The sequence below is a fragment of the Homarus americanus genome, unplaced genomic scaffold (genome assembly GCF_018991925.1).
Source record: "Homarus americanus isolate GMGI-L3 unplaced genomic scaffold, GMGI_Hamer_2.0 scaffold45698, whole genome shotgun sequence".
In the NCBI taxonomy this organism is placed as follows: domain Eukaryota; kingdom Metazoa; phylum Arthropoda; class Malacostraca; order Decapoda; family Nephropidae; genus Homarus; species Homarus americanus.
Window position 1 is genome coordinate 4,083,183 of NW_024735554.1, and position 22,116 is coordinate 4,105,298.

At 43.7% G+C, this 22,116-nt stretch overlaps 1 protein-coding gene across 4 annotated transcripts in view; it reads left to right on the forward strand.

The window, feature by feature from the left end:
- LOC121871411 (monocarboxylate transporter 10-like) overlaps positions 1–22,116 on the forward strand; it is a gene marked incomplete at its 3' end in the record, with an annotated part of 47,186 nt that overhangs the window by 6,479 nt on the left and 18,591 nt on the right. For 3 of the 4 annotated variants that reach the window (XM_042373660.1, XM_042373661.1, XM_042373662.1), the window contains 1 exon segment: positions 163–1,285. In XM_042373660.1, the coding sequence (XP_042229594.1) occupies positions 874–1,285 (412 nt within the window). 4 annotated transcript variants of the gene reach the window in all.

A 22,116-nucleotide genomic window follows, 5' to 3' on the forward strand; every position in this document is an offset into this window, starting at 1 on the left:
AAGATTTATTGTGCTCTGTATCTATAATGTTGAAGTTTTAGTTAATTGTAAATTTCTTTAAACTGTATTCTGTGCAGGATGATTTTTAAAATCTTACAATACTATATCTACCCTTTAATATTTCAGTGTTTCTCATAAATTTGTACTGTTTACCTGTTACAGTTGACATCTAAAACAAATGGGAGAAGCAGACCTGCGTGGTGAACCCTCAGCTGCCACACTCCGATGACACCCCCCACCCACTGAGGAAAGGTGTTCGACTCTGTAGTACGCTGTATTCAGTAGATATTTTTACCTGTGATTATCTAGTCCATCATCTAGATATTGAGTAATAATCCTGGAAACACGTTCAGAACTCTCTTGGCTGTTTTGCACTTAAGGCGGGACCTACTACAGTATATGAAACTGCTGTAGTTGTGAATGTATATTGTTACATTTGATGGTAAATTATTATTACTGTATAGTGGGAGAAAATACTCAATGTAATAATTGTTTATACATAAGTGAAAAAGGGGTGTTAATTTAAAGGAATAGAAGAGATAATTTGCTTGGCATATGTACAGTACAAAATAAGGTTGAACATTGTACTGTATGTACTCAGATACAGAACTGTACTAATATTAAAAAAAGTGCAAGAATAACCTTTTGTGAAATTGCTGTGTAAGTAATGCTTTACACAATGTGTTATAAAAAATCTAAATGAAATTGTGAATGTTACAGTGCTTCTGAAGATGTGTATAAGTGAAGACTAAATGAAGGGAATTTTTAACTCAAACATTGGTACAGATTCTCTCAAGATATCCAGATAATTTATAAGAGTTGCAGATCATATGAACTTTTATCTTTACAAGTGAACAGTTGACACAAGTAAAGATGGCTATAACAGGTGAAGGAGAAGAGCCTATGGTGGAGGAGGGAGCCCAGTCAGTTATTATTCCCACCAGAAACACCAGCCAGGCGGAGGACAGTGTTGATGTTCCTTCCCCGGGCAGTAATGACACCCCAATGACTGAAATGTCAGCCATAGAGAATGGCCACGTGCAGTTGATGGTCGCAGACGAGCCAACACTAGCCGAGAAAGTTGCCATGGAAAATTATGATGTACCGGCTCACGTGTTGGCCTTTGTCCCACCGGATGGAGGCTGTCGGGCATGGCTAGTAATGTTTGCCTCCTTCCTGTGCAATGGTATTATATTCGGAACAATAAATTCAAGTGGATTACTTTATGCCGACCTTGTCAAAAAACTTCAAGATGCTGGGGACCCCAACGCTGCCTTCAAAACTTGTGAGTGTTGCCTTTTTTTCTGTTGTTATAGGACTTTAGTTATGGATCACTTTATGAAGACTGTACAGTACAGTACTTTATTTACCCGGCTTTATTCACTTTGCCAGTCATCAACTTACTAACTGGTCAGGTGGTTAATCAGTTCTGTTACACACTGTTGGCAAGTACTGGACATGTATGGGCTCATGAATATAACAGGTGTGGAGTTAAAGCTCACACTTGGTAATATCACAACCTTCTCTAGCAACACTACAACCTTCAAAAACATTTAAGTATGTGTAGGACATTGGTATAAATGCAACTAGTTCATTAGCATAATATATATTCTTCTCACAATGATTTGAGAACTTTAATTTGTTATTAACATAAAGACCCAGATCTTTCTCACATCTAGTTTCAGTTAGTGAAATGTGTTCATTATGTTGTGACGTGATACGCTTCCCTGCTATGAGTATGACCAATGTACAGTCAACTACAAAATTCCTGTTGGCTCTTCTGCTGTTCTACGAACTCCAAGATTCAGATTTGTGAATCCGATGCACTTATAGACAGTGTGTGTGTTGCTTTAGGTTCATGGAACAGCAGAAAAGACGACAGGACTTTTGTAGTTGACTGTACTGTTGGGGTCAAAAGTTCGCTCCCGGCCAAAAAAAGCAACGTCGACCCCAAGTTAGTTGAAACAGTACGGGTACTGATAAGTAAGTTCAGAGACTCATTCCCGTGACTCAGTTTCACCACGGGTAGTGAACTTTTGTCCCCGACTATACATTCTCCTACATTTTGCACTGTTTTGCAATCCATTTATCATTATCTTCAACATTTTACAGCCATTTTCTATGCTTACATGGATTATTCTTAAAATAACCTGGATGACTGAATGAGTGGCATGTGACTGTTTATGAAATAAACAAACAGTATCAGCACACCGTTCAACAAATAATTTTGTGCCTTTGACCACAACACATTGTTTAAGATCATAGATAAATACAGTAATATAATCTATGCTAGGACCCTCTCCTCAGTTCCATGTCCTTCTAATTTAATGTGAGGTACAGTGTCAAATGTCTCATTAAAATCAAAGTGGTTATTTATTTACAGTATTTTCAATACACTGTACAGTACAGTACAGTACAGTACAGTATTGTACTATCACCATATTCTTGGATGTGTCCACACCTTCAACACTTCTGGCAAATGTGCCAAGCAATAGGGTCCTGGCATAAATTTGTATTGCTATTCTTTCATGAGGCTATTTGGTTGCATATATATATATATATATATATATATATATATATATATATATATATATATATATATATATATATATATATATATATATATATATATATATATATATTACAGCACAGTAAAGTGTTGTAATGCTCTTTAGCAATTTACATACAATGCAGGTTAAACTCACTGGCCGGTAATTATATTCATGTAGTGGCAAATCACTTTGTTTTAATGTATACTACCTGTAGGATTCACGTGTACTGCACAGGCACTGTACTAATTCTTAGGCATTAGGTATATTTTTTAGGTAAATTGTTCAAAATTTAAGCTACTTTTGGATTGATTTAATGGATTTTAGCGATTTTTAATATGATGTTACTTTATTTAAGCTACTCTTGTGTCAGACTTGTGGATGACGGCGATTTTGGGGGGATAGGAATGGTTTTAAGTGAATTTTGGTTAACCTGAGTGAAATACTTCGAATTTTTATATGGGTAACATTAAAATTTAATCCGTGTTATGGTTGATTTTAGCGAATTTTATCAAAGATTGTGATTATCCCATTGAGTAAGTAGTACTGTAGTTTCTCTCAGCTGAATAAAATCGTGTGGCAATACATCGCTTTAAACGGTTAAAGAGAATGTGAGCTGGTCGATGCTTTCCTCAGCGTGGCAGTTGGGTTGTGTTATCTCCAGCTCACTAAGATAATCTGGGGTTGAAACACTGTGATTCTGATTATCTCCTGTCCGTCACCTGTAGCACGTGATGCTCTCTGTGTGTGTGTTGTGCTGGACTTATTAATTACATAACCTTTTTTTTTCGATTGCCCTTAATTTATCACCCCAGCTTATTTCACCAGGCTAGAAGGGTGAAGTTGGTTAGGTTAGCATCAGGGTGACATAACTGTACATGACTGGTAAATTCAAGTTGAAACACAGAATTACGTATTAAGAGCAGACATATTCATTAACTATTATAAATATACAATATATAATCGCACACACACACACACACTGTACTTTAACTTCCATTAGGAGACAAAAATCAACTCTGGTAACCTGTGATGTAATACTTTAAGTAGATAATAAGATGAGACATAAAAAAAAAATATTGTTCTAAAATATAAAGTGAAACTGTATTGTGTGTGTGGTAGATGAGAGAGAGAATGGGAGGAAAATAGGTCAGTAATCCTTATTAGGTAAAGATGAGGACACCCTCCCTCCCTACCTATATTTCTCGTCACACCACCTCTCCACTAGACAAGGGGAGGGGGGGGGGGATGCCAAATGCCTAACCACATGCTAGTTCATGCCCTTCTGAAGAGTGAAGTGCTACCCTCCTGCTGGCCTGTGTGAGAGTGAGAAGCTGCACACACACACACATACACACTGTCAGAACATCAATGTGGTGTACCAACGTGTTATTTGACTCGTGTCTATCATTATTGGCCATGTTACAACACCAGCTGGTACAGTATCTCATATCTGGGTAAAGCATACATACATACATACATACATACATACATACATACATACATACATACATACATACATACATACATACATACTCTACACATACATATGACGCCGCTACCTTTCATACACTCACTCTGTCTTGGTGTTATCTGTCCGCTAGTCTTTTATCGTTGTACAGAACACACATACAGTTCTCTATTCACTTTTTCTATCTTATCTGGCATTGTGTGTGTGTGTGTGTGTGGCAAAGACTAGACATCAGCCATATAAAAATTACAAACACTATACAGTACAAACAAGGACTTAAAAGAAATTGCCAGAAAAAGTCAAACAGGCGCAGAGAGACACAAACAATAGCGTTTCTCACTTGATTTTTTTTTAAATTTCGTGTTTATTTGTTGCTCTTAATTAATTTCGTGTTTATTTGTTGCTCTTATTTTTATTATTATTATTATTATTATTATTATTATTATTATTATTATTATTATTATTATTATTATTATTATTATTATATTTTCGTTCCCCAGGCCCCCGATGTGGGTGGGATAAACCTCATTAAAAAATACAGACAGACAGATAGAAAGAAAAACTGCTAAATATAGACAGAGACACAGATAGTTAGACAGATAAATACAGCCGGACATACAGACAGACACTCCCAAATGATATGACCTACAGACACGGAAGGTGGCCCACTACCCCTTGTTTCTTGCGTGTGTAGACCTCGTCAGGCTAATAAAGGGTCATATTACCGCTCTGGACAGTGCAGTAGTAGGTACCATAGAGTTTAATACTGTGTGTGTGCGCGTGCTTATAACTTTACCCCTCACAGACTAACCCACTACTACTGGTGTACTGTATATGTATGTAAGGTAGTAGGTAGCTAGCAAACAGGGAGGTACTACCGCCTGGGAAGATATTGGAAGCATAATGTGTTGTCTACTGTAATGGTAGACCCTGCTGCCATATGTGACCAAGTCCCAGGTTGATGATCTGACTTTCTGCCTCATTTACACACAATTGCAGGGTCTCAATTGTTTCTTTTACTATTGACAACACAACATAAATACTGTATATCGATTCTCGTTCATGATTTTTTCTTCTATTTTGTATTTATTTATGGTTCTTATTGTTATTGTTATTATTTTTATTATATTTTATTTTTTTATTATTTTAGTTCTTATTTATTATTATTATTATTATTATTATTATTATTATTATTATTATTATTATTATTATTATTATTATTATTATTATTATTATATTTTCGCCCCCCAGGCCCCGATATGGGTCAGTGACCTGTGCCCGGGTGGGATTATCTCCGTAACCCAAAAATTTATGTATGTTTATATTGTATGTATTTATGTGTGCCCCTCACAGACCAGACACCCACTCTTACAGCCTCGTTAACTAATTTAAGAGGACCCAAATCCCTAAATTCGTCCCCTTGAAGAATGGCGGGAGGAAGTGTGTGTGTCTGTCTGTCTGTCTGTCTGTCTGTCTGTCTGTGTCTGTCTGTCTGTCTGTGTGTCTGTGTCTGCTCTCTGAGGTTGACAGGTGCTCGTGAACAAAGGATTGGTAATCATGTGCATACCGTATTACCAAACCTGATCAACAGCGTGTACATTGGACTGCGGTGATGGTGGTGTAACCTGAGTGTGTGTGTGTGTGTGTGCTCGAATAATAAATAACGATGCACTGAAACATGACAGTCGTGAAGCAAAGTTATTACGTATTTCTGAAGAGTCATAATACTGTATAATATATATCCCACAATAAGAGTCGTTCATTATTCCTTGCTACTTTATTTTATATATATATTTTTTTTTAATCATGAGAAATGTTCATTATATTTAGGTGATGTTTGGTATTAATGGGGCCATGTGATTATCTCCCTCTCCTCCCTCCCCGTCTCCCCACCCTCCCCTCACCTCTCACCCCCTCTCCCCACCTTCCCTTCCTCTCCTCTTCCTCCTCCCACACACAGGTAAATACACTCTCAGACGAAGGAGCACTGGACACAGGCAGAGTCAGATTGGTCAGTCAGTAGTGCCTTAAGAAAATAGACGAGTCAAAAAGTCTCTCCTTATCGTGGTCAATTCAGGTCCAGGGTCCAGCTGGGTGATGAGTGGCCTGAGGTGTCCACCTCCCTCCCTCACCCCCTCCCTCCCTCCCTCACCTCCTCCTCACCTCCTCCTCCCCTCACTCCCCCTCCATCTCGACTCAAACTTGTATTACTTGACAACTTCCCAATTTCCTCCCAACACAAACTGAAAAAGGTATATCTATATAAATTTGTGGCCTCGTAATTTTTAGTATTGCAAAAAGTCGAGACCACAGATGATCGAGACCTGGGGAAAAATAAAATGTCTCGAGGCTTACATCACTGCCTGAGTCACTACTAAAGGTAAGACTATTGTTAGATAAGGTTGGGGGTTAGATTAGGTTAGGTTGGGTTATTGGCGTGTTAGGGCTAATGGCCTGTTTGACCAAAGGAACAGAGAGATAGACATACGCTCAGACAGACTAACAGGAAAACACCGAGAATGAGAGACAATGAAATATAGGCAGGAAGATTTACAAGAAAGGAGAGAGAGAGAGAGAGAGAGAGAGAGAGAGAGAGAGAGAGAGAGAGAGAGAGAGAGAGACCTTGTGTGTACTAAAAATATGTGTCTTGGACCTGGCTGGTTGCATCAGTTGGCAGCAACACACACCCCTAACTTCCGGGTATGATGCAATAGTCGATCAATGGGCCTTAACCTCTGCCTTGACGATGGGCCTCTATCCTAATAAACTAAAGAGTATTAATGGAAGGCAGGCATGTGTGTGTGTTAAATACTACTACTACTACTTTTTTAAATGGTCTCCAGCCTCCCCCAATAGCCACACCTTCGCCGCCATTTTGTTACCCTAATATTAAATATCATAATACATAAGTAGCTATCCTATCTGTGTTGAATTAGTTGAGCCGCAGGTCTATGCGGCATTCAGTGACTGAAGCCTCATAGTCAATATCTGCAGCTGTTGTCGGCTTTGGAGCAGAAGCTCTCGTTCCCCCGAGGCAGAGCAAAGCCGACCGAAGGAGAGAGAAGGACAGTCGACATCTCATCCAGGCTGTAACATAACTTCTGGGCTGCTGCTTCTGTTCGGAGATCACCTCCGCGAGTCTGGTGTAGAAACATCTTGCACTTGGTCCCATCCCACCAGAGGTTGTGAACACTAGAGGAGTGAAGCTGCCTTGATCAACGTTTTGAATTCTCTCCCCATATGCCCTTATCTTGTCGTTCTCGTTCCTCCTATGTGCAGCATCGAGAGCTAGGTTACGGTGACATGCAGCCATGGGATAAAAAATCCTGATGTCGAAGAAAGCTCGCTGTCCCCGCGTCCAGAATCCTCGAGCATTGACGTCAACACGGGCTTCGTTGGATGTGTTTGAAGTCCTGTGTTGGAAGATCTCACCATCCAATGGAAGGAGGGTCGGTTCTACCATGACATCCCGGCAGATTTCCTTCAACATAACTGCTGTGAGGTCCCTTACTTCGTCATGCCTCATGCATATGAAGCCCCCTTTCTTGCACACCATGGCGTGATCGACGTCATAGGAAGAGCCACACACGCATTGGGAGGGCAAACCTTCTACTGGCCGACCGTGCCTTAGAGCAATGGCATCTGTAAATTCTTGTTTATTGAGACTGAAACTACTAATACTACGTGGCCTCCAGCCTTCCCCAATAGCCACACTTTCGCCGCCATTTTATTACCTTAAAATTAAATATCCTAATACATAAGTAGCTACCCTACTACTACTACTACTACTACTACTACTACTACTAATAATAATAATAATAATAATAATAATAACTAAAGGTTTATCGAAACAACATATCAGCTAAATTGTGAGACAAACAATGAACAAAAATACGAGGGAACACGTGGTAAACAAACACATTATTGTACAGTGTGTGTCAAGTTTGTGGTCACTGCAATAGATGGTGAGCCAGAACTGGTGTCAGGTGGCACTGGTTGGCCCCATATTGAGACGTGATACCTTAGTACTGGTCTTCCCTTGACCCTCTACCATTGGTCTCTGCTGAGGCTAAATGTGTTACCTCGCCTCTCTCTGTGTTGTGTCTCAGGAGGTACTGGTTGTGATCTGGAGGTACTGGTGGTGATCTGAAGGTACTGGTAAAGATCTGGAGGTACTGGTGGTGATCTGGAGGTGCTGGTGGTGATCTGGAGGTACTGGTGGTGATCTGGAGGTACTGGTTGTGATCTGGAGGTACTGGTGGTGATCTGGAGGTACTGGTTGTGATCTGGAGGTACTGGTGGTGATCTGGAGGTACTGGTGGTGATCTGGAGGTACTGGTGGTGATCTGGAGGTACTGGTTGTGATCTGGAGGTGCTGGTGGTGATCCGGAGGTACTGGTGGTGATCTGAAGGTGCTGGTGGTGATCTGGAGGTACTGGTTGTGATCCGGAGGTACTGGTGGTGATCTGGAGGTACTTGGTGGTGATCTATGTGAAGGTACTGAAGTGTGTGGTGATCTGGAGGTACTGGTTGTGATCTGAAAGGTACTGGTTTGTGATCTGGAGGTACTGGTTGTGATCTGAAGGTGCTGGTGGTGATCTGGAGGTACTGGTTTGTGATCCGGAGGGTACTGGTGGTGATCTGGAGGTACTGGTGGTCATCTGGAGGACACAATTGATGATCTGAAGGTGCTGGTGGTGATCTGGAGGTACTGGTTGTGATCGGAGGTACTGGTGTTGGTGATCTGGAGGGTACTGGTGGTCATCTGGAAGCACTGGTGGTGATCTGAAGGTACTGGTGGTGATCTGAAGGTACTGGTGGTGATCTGAAGGGGTACTGGTGGTGATCTGGAGATACTGGTTGTGATCTGAAGGTACTGGTGGTGATCTGAAGGTACTGGTTGTGATCTGGTACTGGTTGTGTGATCTGAAGGTGCTGGTGGTGATCTGAAGGTGTTTGGTTGTGATCCGGAGGTACTGGTGTTGATCTGGAGGTACTGGTTGTGATCTGAAGGTACTGGTTGTGATCTGAAGGTGCTGGTGGTGATCTGAAGGTACTGGTTGCTGATCCGGAGGTACTGGTGGTGATCTGGAGGTACTGGTGGTGATCTGGAAGTACTGGTTGTGATCTGAAGGTGCTGGTGGTGATCTGGAGGTACTGGTTGTGATCAGGAGGTACTGGTGGTGGTGATCTGGAGGTACTGGTGGTCATCTGGAAGTACTGGTGGTCATCTTGGTATTACTGGTGATCTGGGAGGTACTGGTACATGATGACGTGGTTGACGTGTGTGTGTGTGTGTGTGTGTGTGTGTGTGTGTGTGTGTGTGTGTGTGTGTGTGTGTGTGTGTGTGTGTGTGTGTGTGTGTGTGTGTGTGTGTGTGTGTGTGTGTGTGTGTGTGTGTGTGTGTGTGTGTGTGTGTGTGTAAACGTAACGCCCGCCGGACAACTGAAAAGGTATAAGGATAGTCTTAAGACAAACCTGAAAAGGTGGCAAATCGACCCCCTCACCTGGGAGACGATTACTGCACACCGTAACGCTTGGAGGGTCACCACACGAGAAGGTGTCAATACTTTCGAGTTAGCCCGACTGTATAACGAGGCAGACGAGTGCCAACGCCGGAAAGACACTGCCGCCGCCCTTTCCGCACTAGATGTAGCCCTCCACACGTGGAACATCTGTGATCAACCTTGCCGGTCCCCTATCTGCCTCTTTAGTCACCTCAGAACTCACCAACCTAGGTGACATCCCTAATAACTCATATCATTGTATCATAGCTGGATGATCGTCATACTCGACTCTGAGTGACAGCAAAGTAGTAGTAGTAGTAGTAGTAGTACAAAAAAAAAAGTAGTAGTAGTAGTAGTAGTAGTAGTAGTAGTGTGTAAATCCCTCCCTCACCTCCCAGGATGATTCGCTGACCCTTAATCTCCAGGAAATGCTTCACATTGTTGTATATATGAGAACGCTGCCTTCACCTTCCTCCTGTGTGGGTTAAAGTGACTAAGCGACCTTGAGCCTGGCCGCACTGTTTGTAAACTTTGTGGACAACCCGACACACACTCACAGTCTCGCTACATCCTCGGTTCACCTATGACCCCCAGGCGATTAAGTCATCGTACTCAACGGTTTCAGTCATCGTACTCAAGGTCTTCAGTCATCGTACTCGGGGATTATGTCAAATCTCCCGACTCACCTCGGCATATACAATCCCCCCCTACCCATCCTTGTCGACCATACCATTGACGCTTCCAGTTTCAGGACAATTTAGTGGCCATTTTTTAGTAGCTGTGTATGTATGTATGTATGTATGTGAGGGTGTCATAGCGTAAGGAAGAATAATTGATTAACAAGCACTAAGAGAATCCCGGGTGTTGGTGTTTCATGCTGAGTTGGCTGATCAATGCTGAGTTGGCTTGCCCTTATCCGCCTCACTTATGATACCCTGGTTGTGTTTAGGTTAGGATTCAGAGAGGCTCCTACACTGAATGACTGTTTCTTATAGGAGTAAGGATTAAATACAACACTCCATTACTTTACTTAACTTATGAGAAGGAAAAAGAAATTCAACCAAAATAGCATAAAAATTAATATTATAGATTTAAATTTGAAGGTGTGTGTGTGTGTGCGTGTGTGTGTGTGTGTGTGTGTGTGTGTGTGTGTGTGTGTGTGTGTGTGTGTGTGTGTGTGTGTGTGTGTGTGTGTGTGTGTGTGTGTGTGTGTGTGTGTGTGTGTTAAAACGCCACTACCTACCTGGCTGACCGACTACTAATTACAAGGTCAACAACAAATCCACCTGACAACACCTTGGTGAGTTTGGTCGGCTGCACGCTAGACCGATGGATAGATAGATAGATAGATAGATAGATAGATAGATAAATAATATATGTATTATAGTTATTGTTACCGTAAATTGTGTTTAATGAGTATGAGAGGGCTTGTCTGAGTGTGTCACCATGGCAACCAACACTGAAGGGGGCTTGTCTGAGTGTGTCACCATGGCAACCAACACTGAGGGGGTCTTGTCTGAGTGTGTCACCATGGCAACCAACACTGAGGGGGTCTTGTCTGAGTGTGTCACCACCATGGCAACCAACACTGAAGGGGTCTTGTTCGAGCAGTCACCATGGCAACCAACACTGAAGAAGGGGCTTGTCTGAGGTGTCACCATGGCAACCAACACTGAGGGGGTCTTGTCTGAGTAAAAGTCGCACCATGAAACTTCAACACTGAGGGGGTCTTGTCTGAGTGTGTCACCATGGCAACCAACACTGAAGGGGGGCTTGTCTGAGTGTGTCACCATGGCAACCAACACTGAGGGGGTCTTGTCTGAGTGTGTCACCATGGCAACCAACACTGAAGGGGTCTTGTCTGAGTGTGTCACCATGGCAACCAACACTGAGGGGGTCTTGTCTGAGTGTGTCACCATGGCAACCAACACTGAAGGGGTCTTGTCTGAGTGTGTCACCATGGCAACCAACACTGAAGGGCCTGTCTTGAGTGTGTCACCATGGCAACCGCCAACACTGAGGGGTCTTTTGTCTGAGTGTGTCACCATGGCAACCAACACTGAGGGGGTCTTGTCTGAGTGTGTCACCATGGCAACCAACACTGAAGGGGTCTTGTCTGAGTGTGTCACCATGGCAACCAACACTGAAGGGGGCTTGTCTGAGTGTGTCACCATGGCAACCAACACTGAAGGGGTCTTGTCTGAGTGTGTCACCATGGCAACCAACACTGAAGGGGTCTTGTCTGAGTGTGTCTCCATGGCAAAATCAACACTTAGTGTCTGTTCTGAGTGTGTCTCCATGGCAACCCAACACTGAAGGGGTCTTGTCTGAGGTCTCCTATGGCAAACCAACACTTTGAAGGGTCTTTGTTCGAGTGTGTCACCATGGCAAACCAACACTGAAGGGGTCTTGTCTGAGTGTGTTCCATGGCAACCAACACTGAAGGGGGCTTGTCTGAGTGTGTCACCATGGCAACCAACACTGAAGGGGGCTTGTCTGAGTGTGTCTCCATGGCAACCAACAGGGGTCAGGAGGAACCAAAGGTGGACCACAACAAGTTGTTTTTAGTAATGTGCGTGCCGGTCTTAAATAAACAGGATATCGTAACATGTTTTGGCATACGAGGGATGATATGGGGTGTTTTTCTCATTCACTTTATATATTTATCTGTTTTCTCATTTTTTTTTCTCTCTTCTCGCTTTATCTATTTAGTTCACTTTATTTCGATCTATTTCTTTCAGTCTCTCTCTCTCTCTCTCTCTCTCTCTCTCTCTCTCTCTCTCTCTCTCTCTCTCAACAGGACACAGGAACTAACATAACATTCTCTCTCAACAGGACACAGGAACTAACATAACATTACACACGTGGTTTATGGACTTGATAATTTACTGGACTGTAAAATAAACTATGATTGGTTTACCTCTCATCAATATCCTTTTTAACTGAGACAGGTACTTACAGGAAACGTCTTTCTCACGCCCATCCAAGAGGAGTACACCTTTTCACATAACTATTTGACAAATTTCATAACCGAATGCCAGAACACATATCGAATGACAATTTAAAATAACTGTTGGTGGTATGTCATTCTCCAAGTGTTACATTCTCAAACTATATGTAGACTGTCGGTTTAGTGTTCACATCTGTTAACTTCGTAACTTATGTCAATCACTTCCGTTAGCATGAACGAACAGTTATTTTAGATTGTCATTCGATATGTGTTCTGTCATTCGGTTATATCTAGAAGTGTAAGTAATAAGAGTGCAGAGGTCTTATTGCAACTATATCTTGCGCTAGTCAGGCCGCGCCTCGATTATGCGGTTCAGTTCTGGTGCCCTTATTATAGAATGGATATAAATTCACTAGAGTCGGTGCAGCGAAGAATGACGAAAATGATTCCGGGACTTAGAAACCTTCCATATCAGGATAGGTTAAAGAAACTAAACTTGCATTCTCTAGAAAGACGAAGAGTGCGGGGAGATATGATAGAAGTATTTAAGTGGGTGAAAGGAATCAATAAAGGGGATATAGATAAAGTTCTTATAATATCCGAGCAGGATAGGACTCGGAGCAACGGATTTAAGTTTGATAAGTTTAGGTTTAGGAGGGAGATAGGAAGGAACTGGTTCACAAATAGGGTAGTGGACGAGTGGAACAAGCTTAGCAACTTTGTAGTAAGTGCTGGAACCCTGGAAAGTTTCAAAAGGAGGCTGGATAGATTCATGGATGATAGAGAGTGGTAGTAACTCTCGACAGGAGCTGCCATGCACAGGCCAACCGGCCTATTGCAGACTCCTTATTTTCTTATGTTCTTATGTTATGAAATTTGTCAAATAGTTATGTAACAATGTCTCAACGGATATGTGAAAAGGTGTATTGACAAGGAGAGACGGTAGTTATTGTGAGAAATGGGTTGAAATTGGCGCGCATGACGTCCTTGCTCTGTCGGATGTAAACAAGAAACGCCATACTTTTATTGTGACGTCACGGCCAATCCCCGTCTGTTTAGGTCTTTGTGATGTATTAATGCGGTTCTCACAACAATAATATACCGTTATGTAATGTGTGTGTTTGTAGGTCTGTAATATTAATAATAACTATGATTATTATACTGTACAGGTCGCGTGTGTGACTAACCTAGATATGTTTGAGACTGTGTACACATATATAAATATTTCACACACACACACACACACACACGCACACACACACACACACACGTGTAATGTTGGTACGGTAAACCAGCTTGAGGCAACACTTGAGACTCACCACACTATGGGACCTAAGTTGGCAAACACCTCCCTCGTCTAACTGGCGCGTCACCTCCCAACCCAACCCAACATAGGAAGTTCACACAGGTTCAATACAAAGGTGTAACATAGTTGGTCTTCCTCCACCAGCTGGGTCCCTCGTGTGTACCTCCCAGATGGTTCGGATGTTACCTCTGGGTCTCTTTGTAGGGAATAATGTCGGGATGATATGATGGGGGGGGAGGAGGGGGGAGGGAGGACATACTGTAGAGGGAGAGAAAGAGAGAGAGGGGGGAAGGGGACATTGAGAGGGAGTGAGAGAGAGACAGAGCAAGCAGGGTCCAGGTTGATAAAAAAAAATCGTATGCTTAATATTGCCAGGTGAAGACTGATATTACACCTGACTGACTCACCATACACCTGACTGACTCACCATAAAGCACAAAGCTCCCTCTATTTAAACTATATACAGTAATATGAATATTGTCACCTAACCTAACCTAACCTCACCTAACTGGTATTAAGTGAATGTATCTAGTTAAGGTAAATTCTCGTTGTAATTTCGATATTTAGTTTGTGTTAATGTTTTTAGCGTATGTCAACCCGTTAGGTCCGTTCCTGTGTCCTTAATTACCACTCATGTTACAATTTGCTCGAAAGAACCAAATATAGCAGGTCAGATGTAGTTACCTGTCCTGAGTAACCCGAGTTGACCCCAGTTGACCTGATCTGACCCGACCTCCTCAGAGTAATAAAGTTGCGGCACTACATGAGAGCCATACGTACACACTTAATTAATTGTTTTTGAAGTAGCAACAGGTGTCTACAGGTGTATGAGTATATATACCTGGTAGAAATATTGCTCAAGGTCTTAGCCACGGTATACCTATCTCCCTTCCTTCTCTTTGATGCTGCCTCTCCACCTTGGTATTATATTATTTTCAAGCTACACAATCGACCACAACATCCAGGGCGGCACGACCCATGCCACAAGTGCCTGCGGGCGTCCAAAGTCGAGGGTAAGACTCTTCCAAAACCCTAGCCTCCCAAGTTTGTGTTTTTCCCTTATCATTGTCTTGATTTCACTTAGTCTTGACTATATTGGGAAGCGATCTGAAATATTTTTTATGAATAATTCCTCTTGCTAGATTGTTAGGAGTGTTGTTAGTCCAGATATGATCTATCACAGTGGCAGAGGTGTCAGTTACTCTAGTGGGTTTGGTTATAGTGTTGAAGAAGAGTTTAGAATGACAGGTAGCAAGAAGGTCTAATACTAAGGTGTCGGTTTCCGATTTTAATAGATCAAGGTTGAAATCTCCTGTAATGTAGCAAAGTTTCCTCTCTGAACTTATGGTAGAGATAAGCTCCGATAAGTTTTCAAGAAAGTTCCTTACATTGGTGTGGGGTCTTTTATAAGTTACTCCAACCGGAACCATAAGTAAGTAAGCAATCAATATTTGTGTGTGTGTGTGCGTTAGCTGTGTTCATACATACACCATTACGCTTACACATATGCAACTACACAGACACACATGCACAGACACGTAGGGTATGTACGAGTTTTACATACACACACACACACACACAGCTGGTGCAGTCTGCCAAACTCCTGGGTATAACTATAGACAACAAACTTGACTGGAAGGCCCATGTAAATAACACAGTCAAGGCAGCCTCGTACCGTCTCTACATGCTACGACGACTTAGGTCACTTGGGACACCCACGCCAGAGCTGAGGACCATCTACAACGCCTTTATTCTCCCCAAACTTACATATGCGTCACCAGCCTGGTCGTCTTCTCTCAACTCCACCCAACAACGTCAGCTAGAGAAGGTACAGAAAAGGGCCTGCAGAATCATGCTCGGCGGTGACTACTCCGGCTGCACCAATGCTCTCTCCACCCTGGAAATGCCATCCCTCAGTGACCTCCACCGCCAAGCACTGGAAAGGTTTGGCAGTGGACTATTGCACCATCCTCGTCATCGCCACCTCCTGCCACCCCACCCACCTCGCAGTCCGCCACTATAACAAAATTCAGCCCATAAGAGCCCGCACCGATAGATATAAGAACAGCACCATCCCATCTATTGTTAAAATAATAAACAACTCCTGATTTATGTACTGTACAGCCCTGTAAATGTATTCAATGGATATTATATCATTATGTCTAAATCAAATGTAAGTCTGTATATTTTCAGCCACCGGCTGCAACTCTATTAATAAACCGTTTATTATTATTATTATTATTTTATTACATTTCTTTCTTTCTAGTCCTGTTATCTTTAGCCGGCAGACAGTGTTATAGGTTATCGTCAACTACGGTGTCTTAAATCCTTCACGTGAACCGGAATAACAATTAGCGTAAGAATCTCTGAGAATACTGCTGCATGTGTGTGTGTGTGTGTGTGTGTGTGTGTGTGAGTGCAGACGGCTGCTACAAGTGACCGTATCCGCCTTATTGAGTCATAACACCACCAAAAGACGTCTTTAATTCCTCCCCCCCACCCCTTGGGACTGCACTGTCTCGGGACAGTGTTAACCCACATCTGTCACTAAGGTCGAGGTGTTCCTGTCGCCGGAATAATGTAGGTGGAAGAGTGGTGGGGGGGCATGGTGTTACATATTATCATCATCATCATCATCATCATCATCATCATAATAAAGCTCTTGAATGATGGTGTTCGAAGCCTTTACCTTACTGGTGATTGGCCACTCACCCACGTCTCGATCCCCATTGGTCAACGAGCTTTGTATAGTTTCAATGATATTTTGACGTATTTGGCGGATTGAGCTTGACTTCTCGAATATACCAGACAGATTAGATGAACATATATTGTATTGTTTTGGCAGGATCATACAGGCCGAGAACGACTTACGTTTTATGCACTACAGTACCGAGAACGACTTACGTTTTATGCACTACAGTACCGAGAACGACTTACGTTTTATGCACTACAGTACCGAGAGCGACTTACCTTTTATGCACTACAGTACCGAGAACGACTTACGTTTTATGCACTACAGTACCGAGAACGATTTACCTTTTATGCGCTATACGCCTCGACCACACTTGAAGCCACACAGGTGTTGACCATCTTTGTTGAAATGCACCACCGGGGAGAGCACTACCTTGTTAAACTGTGTGTGTGTGTGTGTGTGTGTGTGAGAGAGAAAGATGGTTGGTACTACACGTGATCAGCAATTAGTGGTGATAGTGGTAGTGGGGTTGATGGTGGTAGGTGTGATAGTGGTAGACATGGTAGTGATAGTGGTAGGAGAAGTAGTAATGTTGGTAGGGGTGATAGTGGTAGACATGGTAGTGATAGTGGTAGGAGAAGTAGTAATGTTGGTAGGGGTGATAGTGGTAGACATGGTAGTGATAGTGGTAGGAGAAGTAGTAATGTTGGTAGGGGTGATAGTGGTAGACATGGTAGTGATAGTGGTAGGAGAAGTAGTAATGTTGGTAGGGGTGATAGTGGTAGACATGGTAGTGATAGTGGTAGGAGAAGTAGTAATGGTGGTAGAGGCGGCTGGATGGGTGGAGGGTGGTGGTAGATGTTGCAAAACCGGATCGTAGTGCGTCGATGTTGTCAACAGAAGAACGGTCACATTCACCTGTCTCTCCTCTCGGGCCTCTCCTCTCGGGCCTCTCCTCTCCCCTCGGGCTTCTCCTCTCCTCTCGGGCCTCTCCTCTCGGGCCTCTCCTCTCCGACGCCTCACAGGTTCCTACGAAGACTATTGTTCTCGTGAGGTCCTGAGTCGTCATATAAGGTTGGGTCTTTACCTTTGACCCAGATGTGACCTCGTTAATGATTTTTCATTGAGAGAGAGAGAGAGAGAGAGAGAGAGAACAGTTTACTTAACGCTAGATTCTTGTCTCGAGTGATGGAGGGGAGTGTAGGACCTGATTGTTTGGTAATACTGGCGCCAGAAACCTGCTCCACCCAGACTACTACTATAGTACTACTTTTTTGGAAAGAATGTGGCGCCTCCAGCCTCCCCCAATAGCCACACCTTCGCCGCCATTTATTACCTTAAAATTAAATATCCTAATACAACAGTATCTATCCTATCTGTGTTGAGTTAGTTGAGCCTCAGATCTATGCAGCATTCAGTGACTGTAGCCTCATAGTCAATATCAGCAGCAGTTGTCGGCTTTGGGGCAGATGCTCTCATTCACCTGAGGCAGAGCAAAGCAGACCTACTACTACCACTACTACTACCACTAGCACTAAAACCACCATCACTGCTATCACTACTATCGCCACCACCACTACTACTACTACTACTACTTTTTTTTTTTTTTTTTTTTTTTTAGCTTCAGCCTCATTAAAGCCACACCTTCAGCCACCATTTATTTACCTTTAATATTAAATATTCTAATACATAAGAACCATCCTATCTGTGTTGGGGCTCAGTTGAGCCGCAGATCCATGCTATCGGTGACTGTAGTTTCATATTGATATCTGCAGTTGTCGGAGAGTAGGGCAGAAGCTCTGTTCCCTGAGTGATAAAGCCGACCGAAGGAGAGAGAAATATTAGCCGACATCTCATCCAGGGCTGTACATAACTTCTGGGTTGTCGGAGATCAGCTCCGCGAGTCTGGCATAGAAACATCTTGGCAATTTCTGGGCCCATCCTGCACCAGAGAGGAGTGAAGCTGCCCTTTGATCAATATTTTGAATTCTCTCCATATGCCCTTCTCTTGTCGTTCTCGTTCCTCCTATGCGCAGCATCGAGAGCTAGGTTACGGTGACAAACGGCCATGGGATCAAAAATCCTGATGTCGAAGAAAGCTCGCTGTCCCTGCGTCCAGAATCCTCGAGCACTGACGTCCACACGGGCTTCGTTAGATGTGTTTGAGGTCCTGTGTTGGAGGATCTCGCCATCCAGTGGAAGGAGGGTCGGTTCTACCATGACGTCCCGGCAGATTTCCTTCAACATATTTGCTGTGAGATCCCTTACCTCGTCATGCCTCATGCATATGAAGCCCCCCTTCTTGCACACCATGGCGTGATCGCCATCATTGGAATAGCCACACACGCATTGGGAGGGCAAACCATCTACTGGCCAACCGTACCTTAGAGCAATGGCATCTGTAAATTCTTGTTTGTTAAGGCTGAAACCATTTGCCCTTATCGGTAACGTAGTTAACCAGTTCGAGGCGCCCACCCCCTGCGGTACAGCTACTACTACTACTACTACTACTACTACTACTACTGCTGTTGCACGGGTTAGAAGCGTGGACACCTTCAGAAGGTTATGAGGCCCTGTGATAGTTAGGGAAGAAGGGACAACGATTGAAATATTAATGAGTACAATAGGGAGAGCCAGGGGAGGACAGAGCCAGGGGAGGACAGAGCCAGGGGAGGACAGAGCCAGGGGAGGACAGAGCCAGGGGAGGACAGAGACAGGGGAGGACAGAGCTAGGGGAGGACAGAGCCAGGGGGAGGACAGAGCCAGGGAGACAGAGCCAGGGGAGGACGGGGGTACAGAGCCAGGGGAGGACAGAGCCAGGGAGGACAGAGCCAGGGGAGGACAGAGCAGGGAAGGAGAGAGCTAGGGGAGACAGAGCTAGGGGAGTGACAGAGCTGTCAGGAGGACAGAGCCAGGGGGAGGACAGAGCCAGGGGGAGGACAGAGCCAGGAAGGACAGAGCCAGGAGGACAGAGCCAGGGGAAGACAGACAGGAGGACAGAGACAGGGGAGGACAGAGCCAGGGGAGGACAGAGACAGGGGAGGACAGAGCCAGGGGAAAATGAATGAGAATAAGAGGTTAGGTTAGGTAAGGTAAGGTAAGGTTAGGTTAGGTTAGGCTAAGGAGGATTAATTAAAAACATCTAAAATATGTAAATTAGGGGAGGACTGTGGTCGCCAACCCTCAGAAGTGAAGACGACAACTTGTATGGGGGCGGGATGGGGTCAGCCGGAGTATGGTCAGCAGCGGGAGGATAATGGTCAGCAGCGGGAGGATAATGGTCAGCAGCGGGAGGATAATGGTCAGCAGCGGGAGGATAATGGTCAGCAGCGGGAGGATAATGGTCAGCAGCGGGAGGATAATGGTCAGCAGCGGGAGGATATCAGCAGCGGAGGATAATGTTCAGTAGCGGAGGATAATGGTCAGGGCAAACGGGAGGATAATGGTCAGCAGCGGAGGATAATGGTCAGTAGCGGAGGATAATGGTCAGCAGCGGGATATAGCCGGTCAGTAGCGGAGGATAATGGTCAGTAGCGGAGGATAATGGTCAGGCAACGGGGAGGATAATGGTCAGCAGCGGAGGATAATGGTCAGCAGCGGAGGATAATGGTCAGGAGTAAGGCGGGAGTAATGGCTACAGCGGAGGATAATGGTCAGAGGCGGAGGATAATGGTCAGCAGCGGGAGGATAATGGCCAGTAGCGGAGTGATAATGGTCAGCAACGGGAGGATAATGGTCAGCAGTGGGAGGATATGGCTGCAGCGGGAGGATAATGGTCAGCAGCGGGAGGATAATGGTCAGTAAGCGGGAGGATAAATACGGTCAGGGCAACGGAGGATAATGGTCAGCAGCGGAGGATACAATGGTCAGGAGGCGGGAGGATAATGGTCAGGAGGCGGAGGATAATGGTCAGCAGCGGGAGGATAATGGTCAGCAGCGGAGGATAATGGTCAGAGGCGGAGGATAATGGTCAGCAGCGGGAGGGATAATGGTCAGGGCAACGGAGGATAATGGTCAGCAGCGGAGGATAATGGTCAGGAGGCGGGAAGATAATGGCCAGCAGCGGAGGATAATGGTCAGCAGCGCGGAGGATACGGTCAGGAGGCGGGAGGATAATGGTCAGCAGCGGAGGATAATGGTCAGTAGCGGAAAGATAATGGTCAGCGGGAGGATAATGGTCAGCAGCGGGAGGATAATGTAATAAAAGTGGAGGATAATGGTCAGGCAACGGAGGATAATGGTCAAAGAAGCGGAGGATGGTCAGGCTGTACCCACAAGATATGAAACAAAAGATGCAGGAAATGCTGACGTTTGCCGATGTTTCTAAGGATGTTGTGGTAGATGTGGTAGGTGTGGTAGTTGTGGTAATTGTGGTAGGTGTGGTAGTTGTGGTAGGTGTGGTAGTTGTGGTAGGTGTGGTAGTTGTGGTAGGTGTGGTAGTTGTGGTAGTTGTGGTAGATGTGGTAGTTGTAGTAGGTGTGGTAGTTGTGGTAGTTGTGGTAATTGTGGTAGTTGTGGTAATTGTGATGATTATGATGGTGGTTGTTATGGCTGTGATTGTGGTAGATGTTGTGATCATGGTGGTGGTTGTTATGGCTGTGATTGTGGTAGATGTGGTGGTTGTGGTAATGTCAGAAACTGTATATTAGTGGTGGTGGTGATTATCTGTGTAGGCATTGCGGAAGTGTGTGTGTGTGTGGGTGTGTGGTAAGTTCTGAGTAGTGTCAAGTCATGCTTTCCTTGTTACTAAAACCGTGGGGATAAAAACACACACACACTCACACACACACACACACACACACACACACACACACACACACACACACTCTCCATTATCAAAAGTGAAGTCATCGTACTCAAGGGGTTAAAGGCCCAGGTTTTAGTTTTAGTAAAAAATTTAAACCACAACTTACCTGTTTTACGTGATTTATTTGTTCGGTTTAATGGTCTTGGTTTGTATAATGTAAGCAATTAGTTTTATTATTATTATTATTAGTAGTAGTAGTAGTAGTTTTGTGTTGTTATTGTTATTATTATTATTATTATTATTATTATTATTATTATTATTATTATTATTATTGTTTTTGTTGTATTATTATTATTGTTGTTTGTTATTGTTGTTGTTTATTATTTGTATTATTATTATTATTGTTATTTTTGTTGAGTTACACAGACAACTAAGGGGCGTAGCCGAGGGGTGTTGTACTGAGTGTAGGTGTACTTGAGACCCTGGTTGGGGGAGGGGGTATGGGGGGTGTAGGGTGAGAGAGAGAGCGCGTGTGTGTGTGTGTGTGTGTGTGTTTTATGTTGTGGGTTGGCGTAAATTTTATTAACTACTCTTAAGACAAACTAATGGACCCCGTATATTATCATAAATTGTTGACAACCTAACCTAACCTAACCTAACCTAACACACGGTCATTTATTACACAGTAGTTGTCTTAAGGGAATGATTGAGTCGACCAGATAGACAGACAGCCATTCAGGACATGTATTCATAGAGCTGACTGACAACACTGGTGACACATGTCCCTGGGGCCTTGTTAAATCCTCTTAACTGATTAAATTATCTTAATGTGAACTAATCTATTTTAATAATCTAATTTAGGATCGTATGTCGTGTACGCGAGTTTTTGTTGTG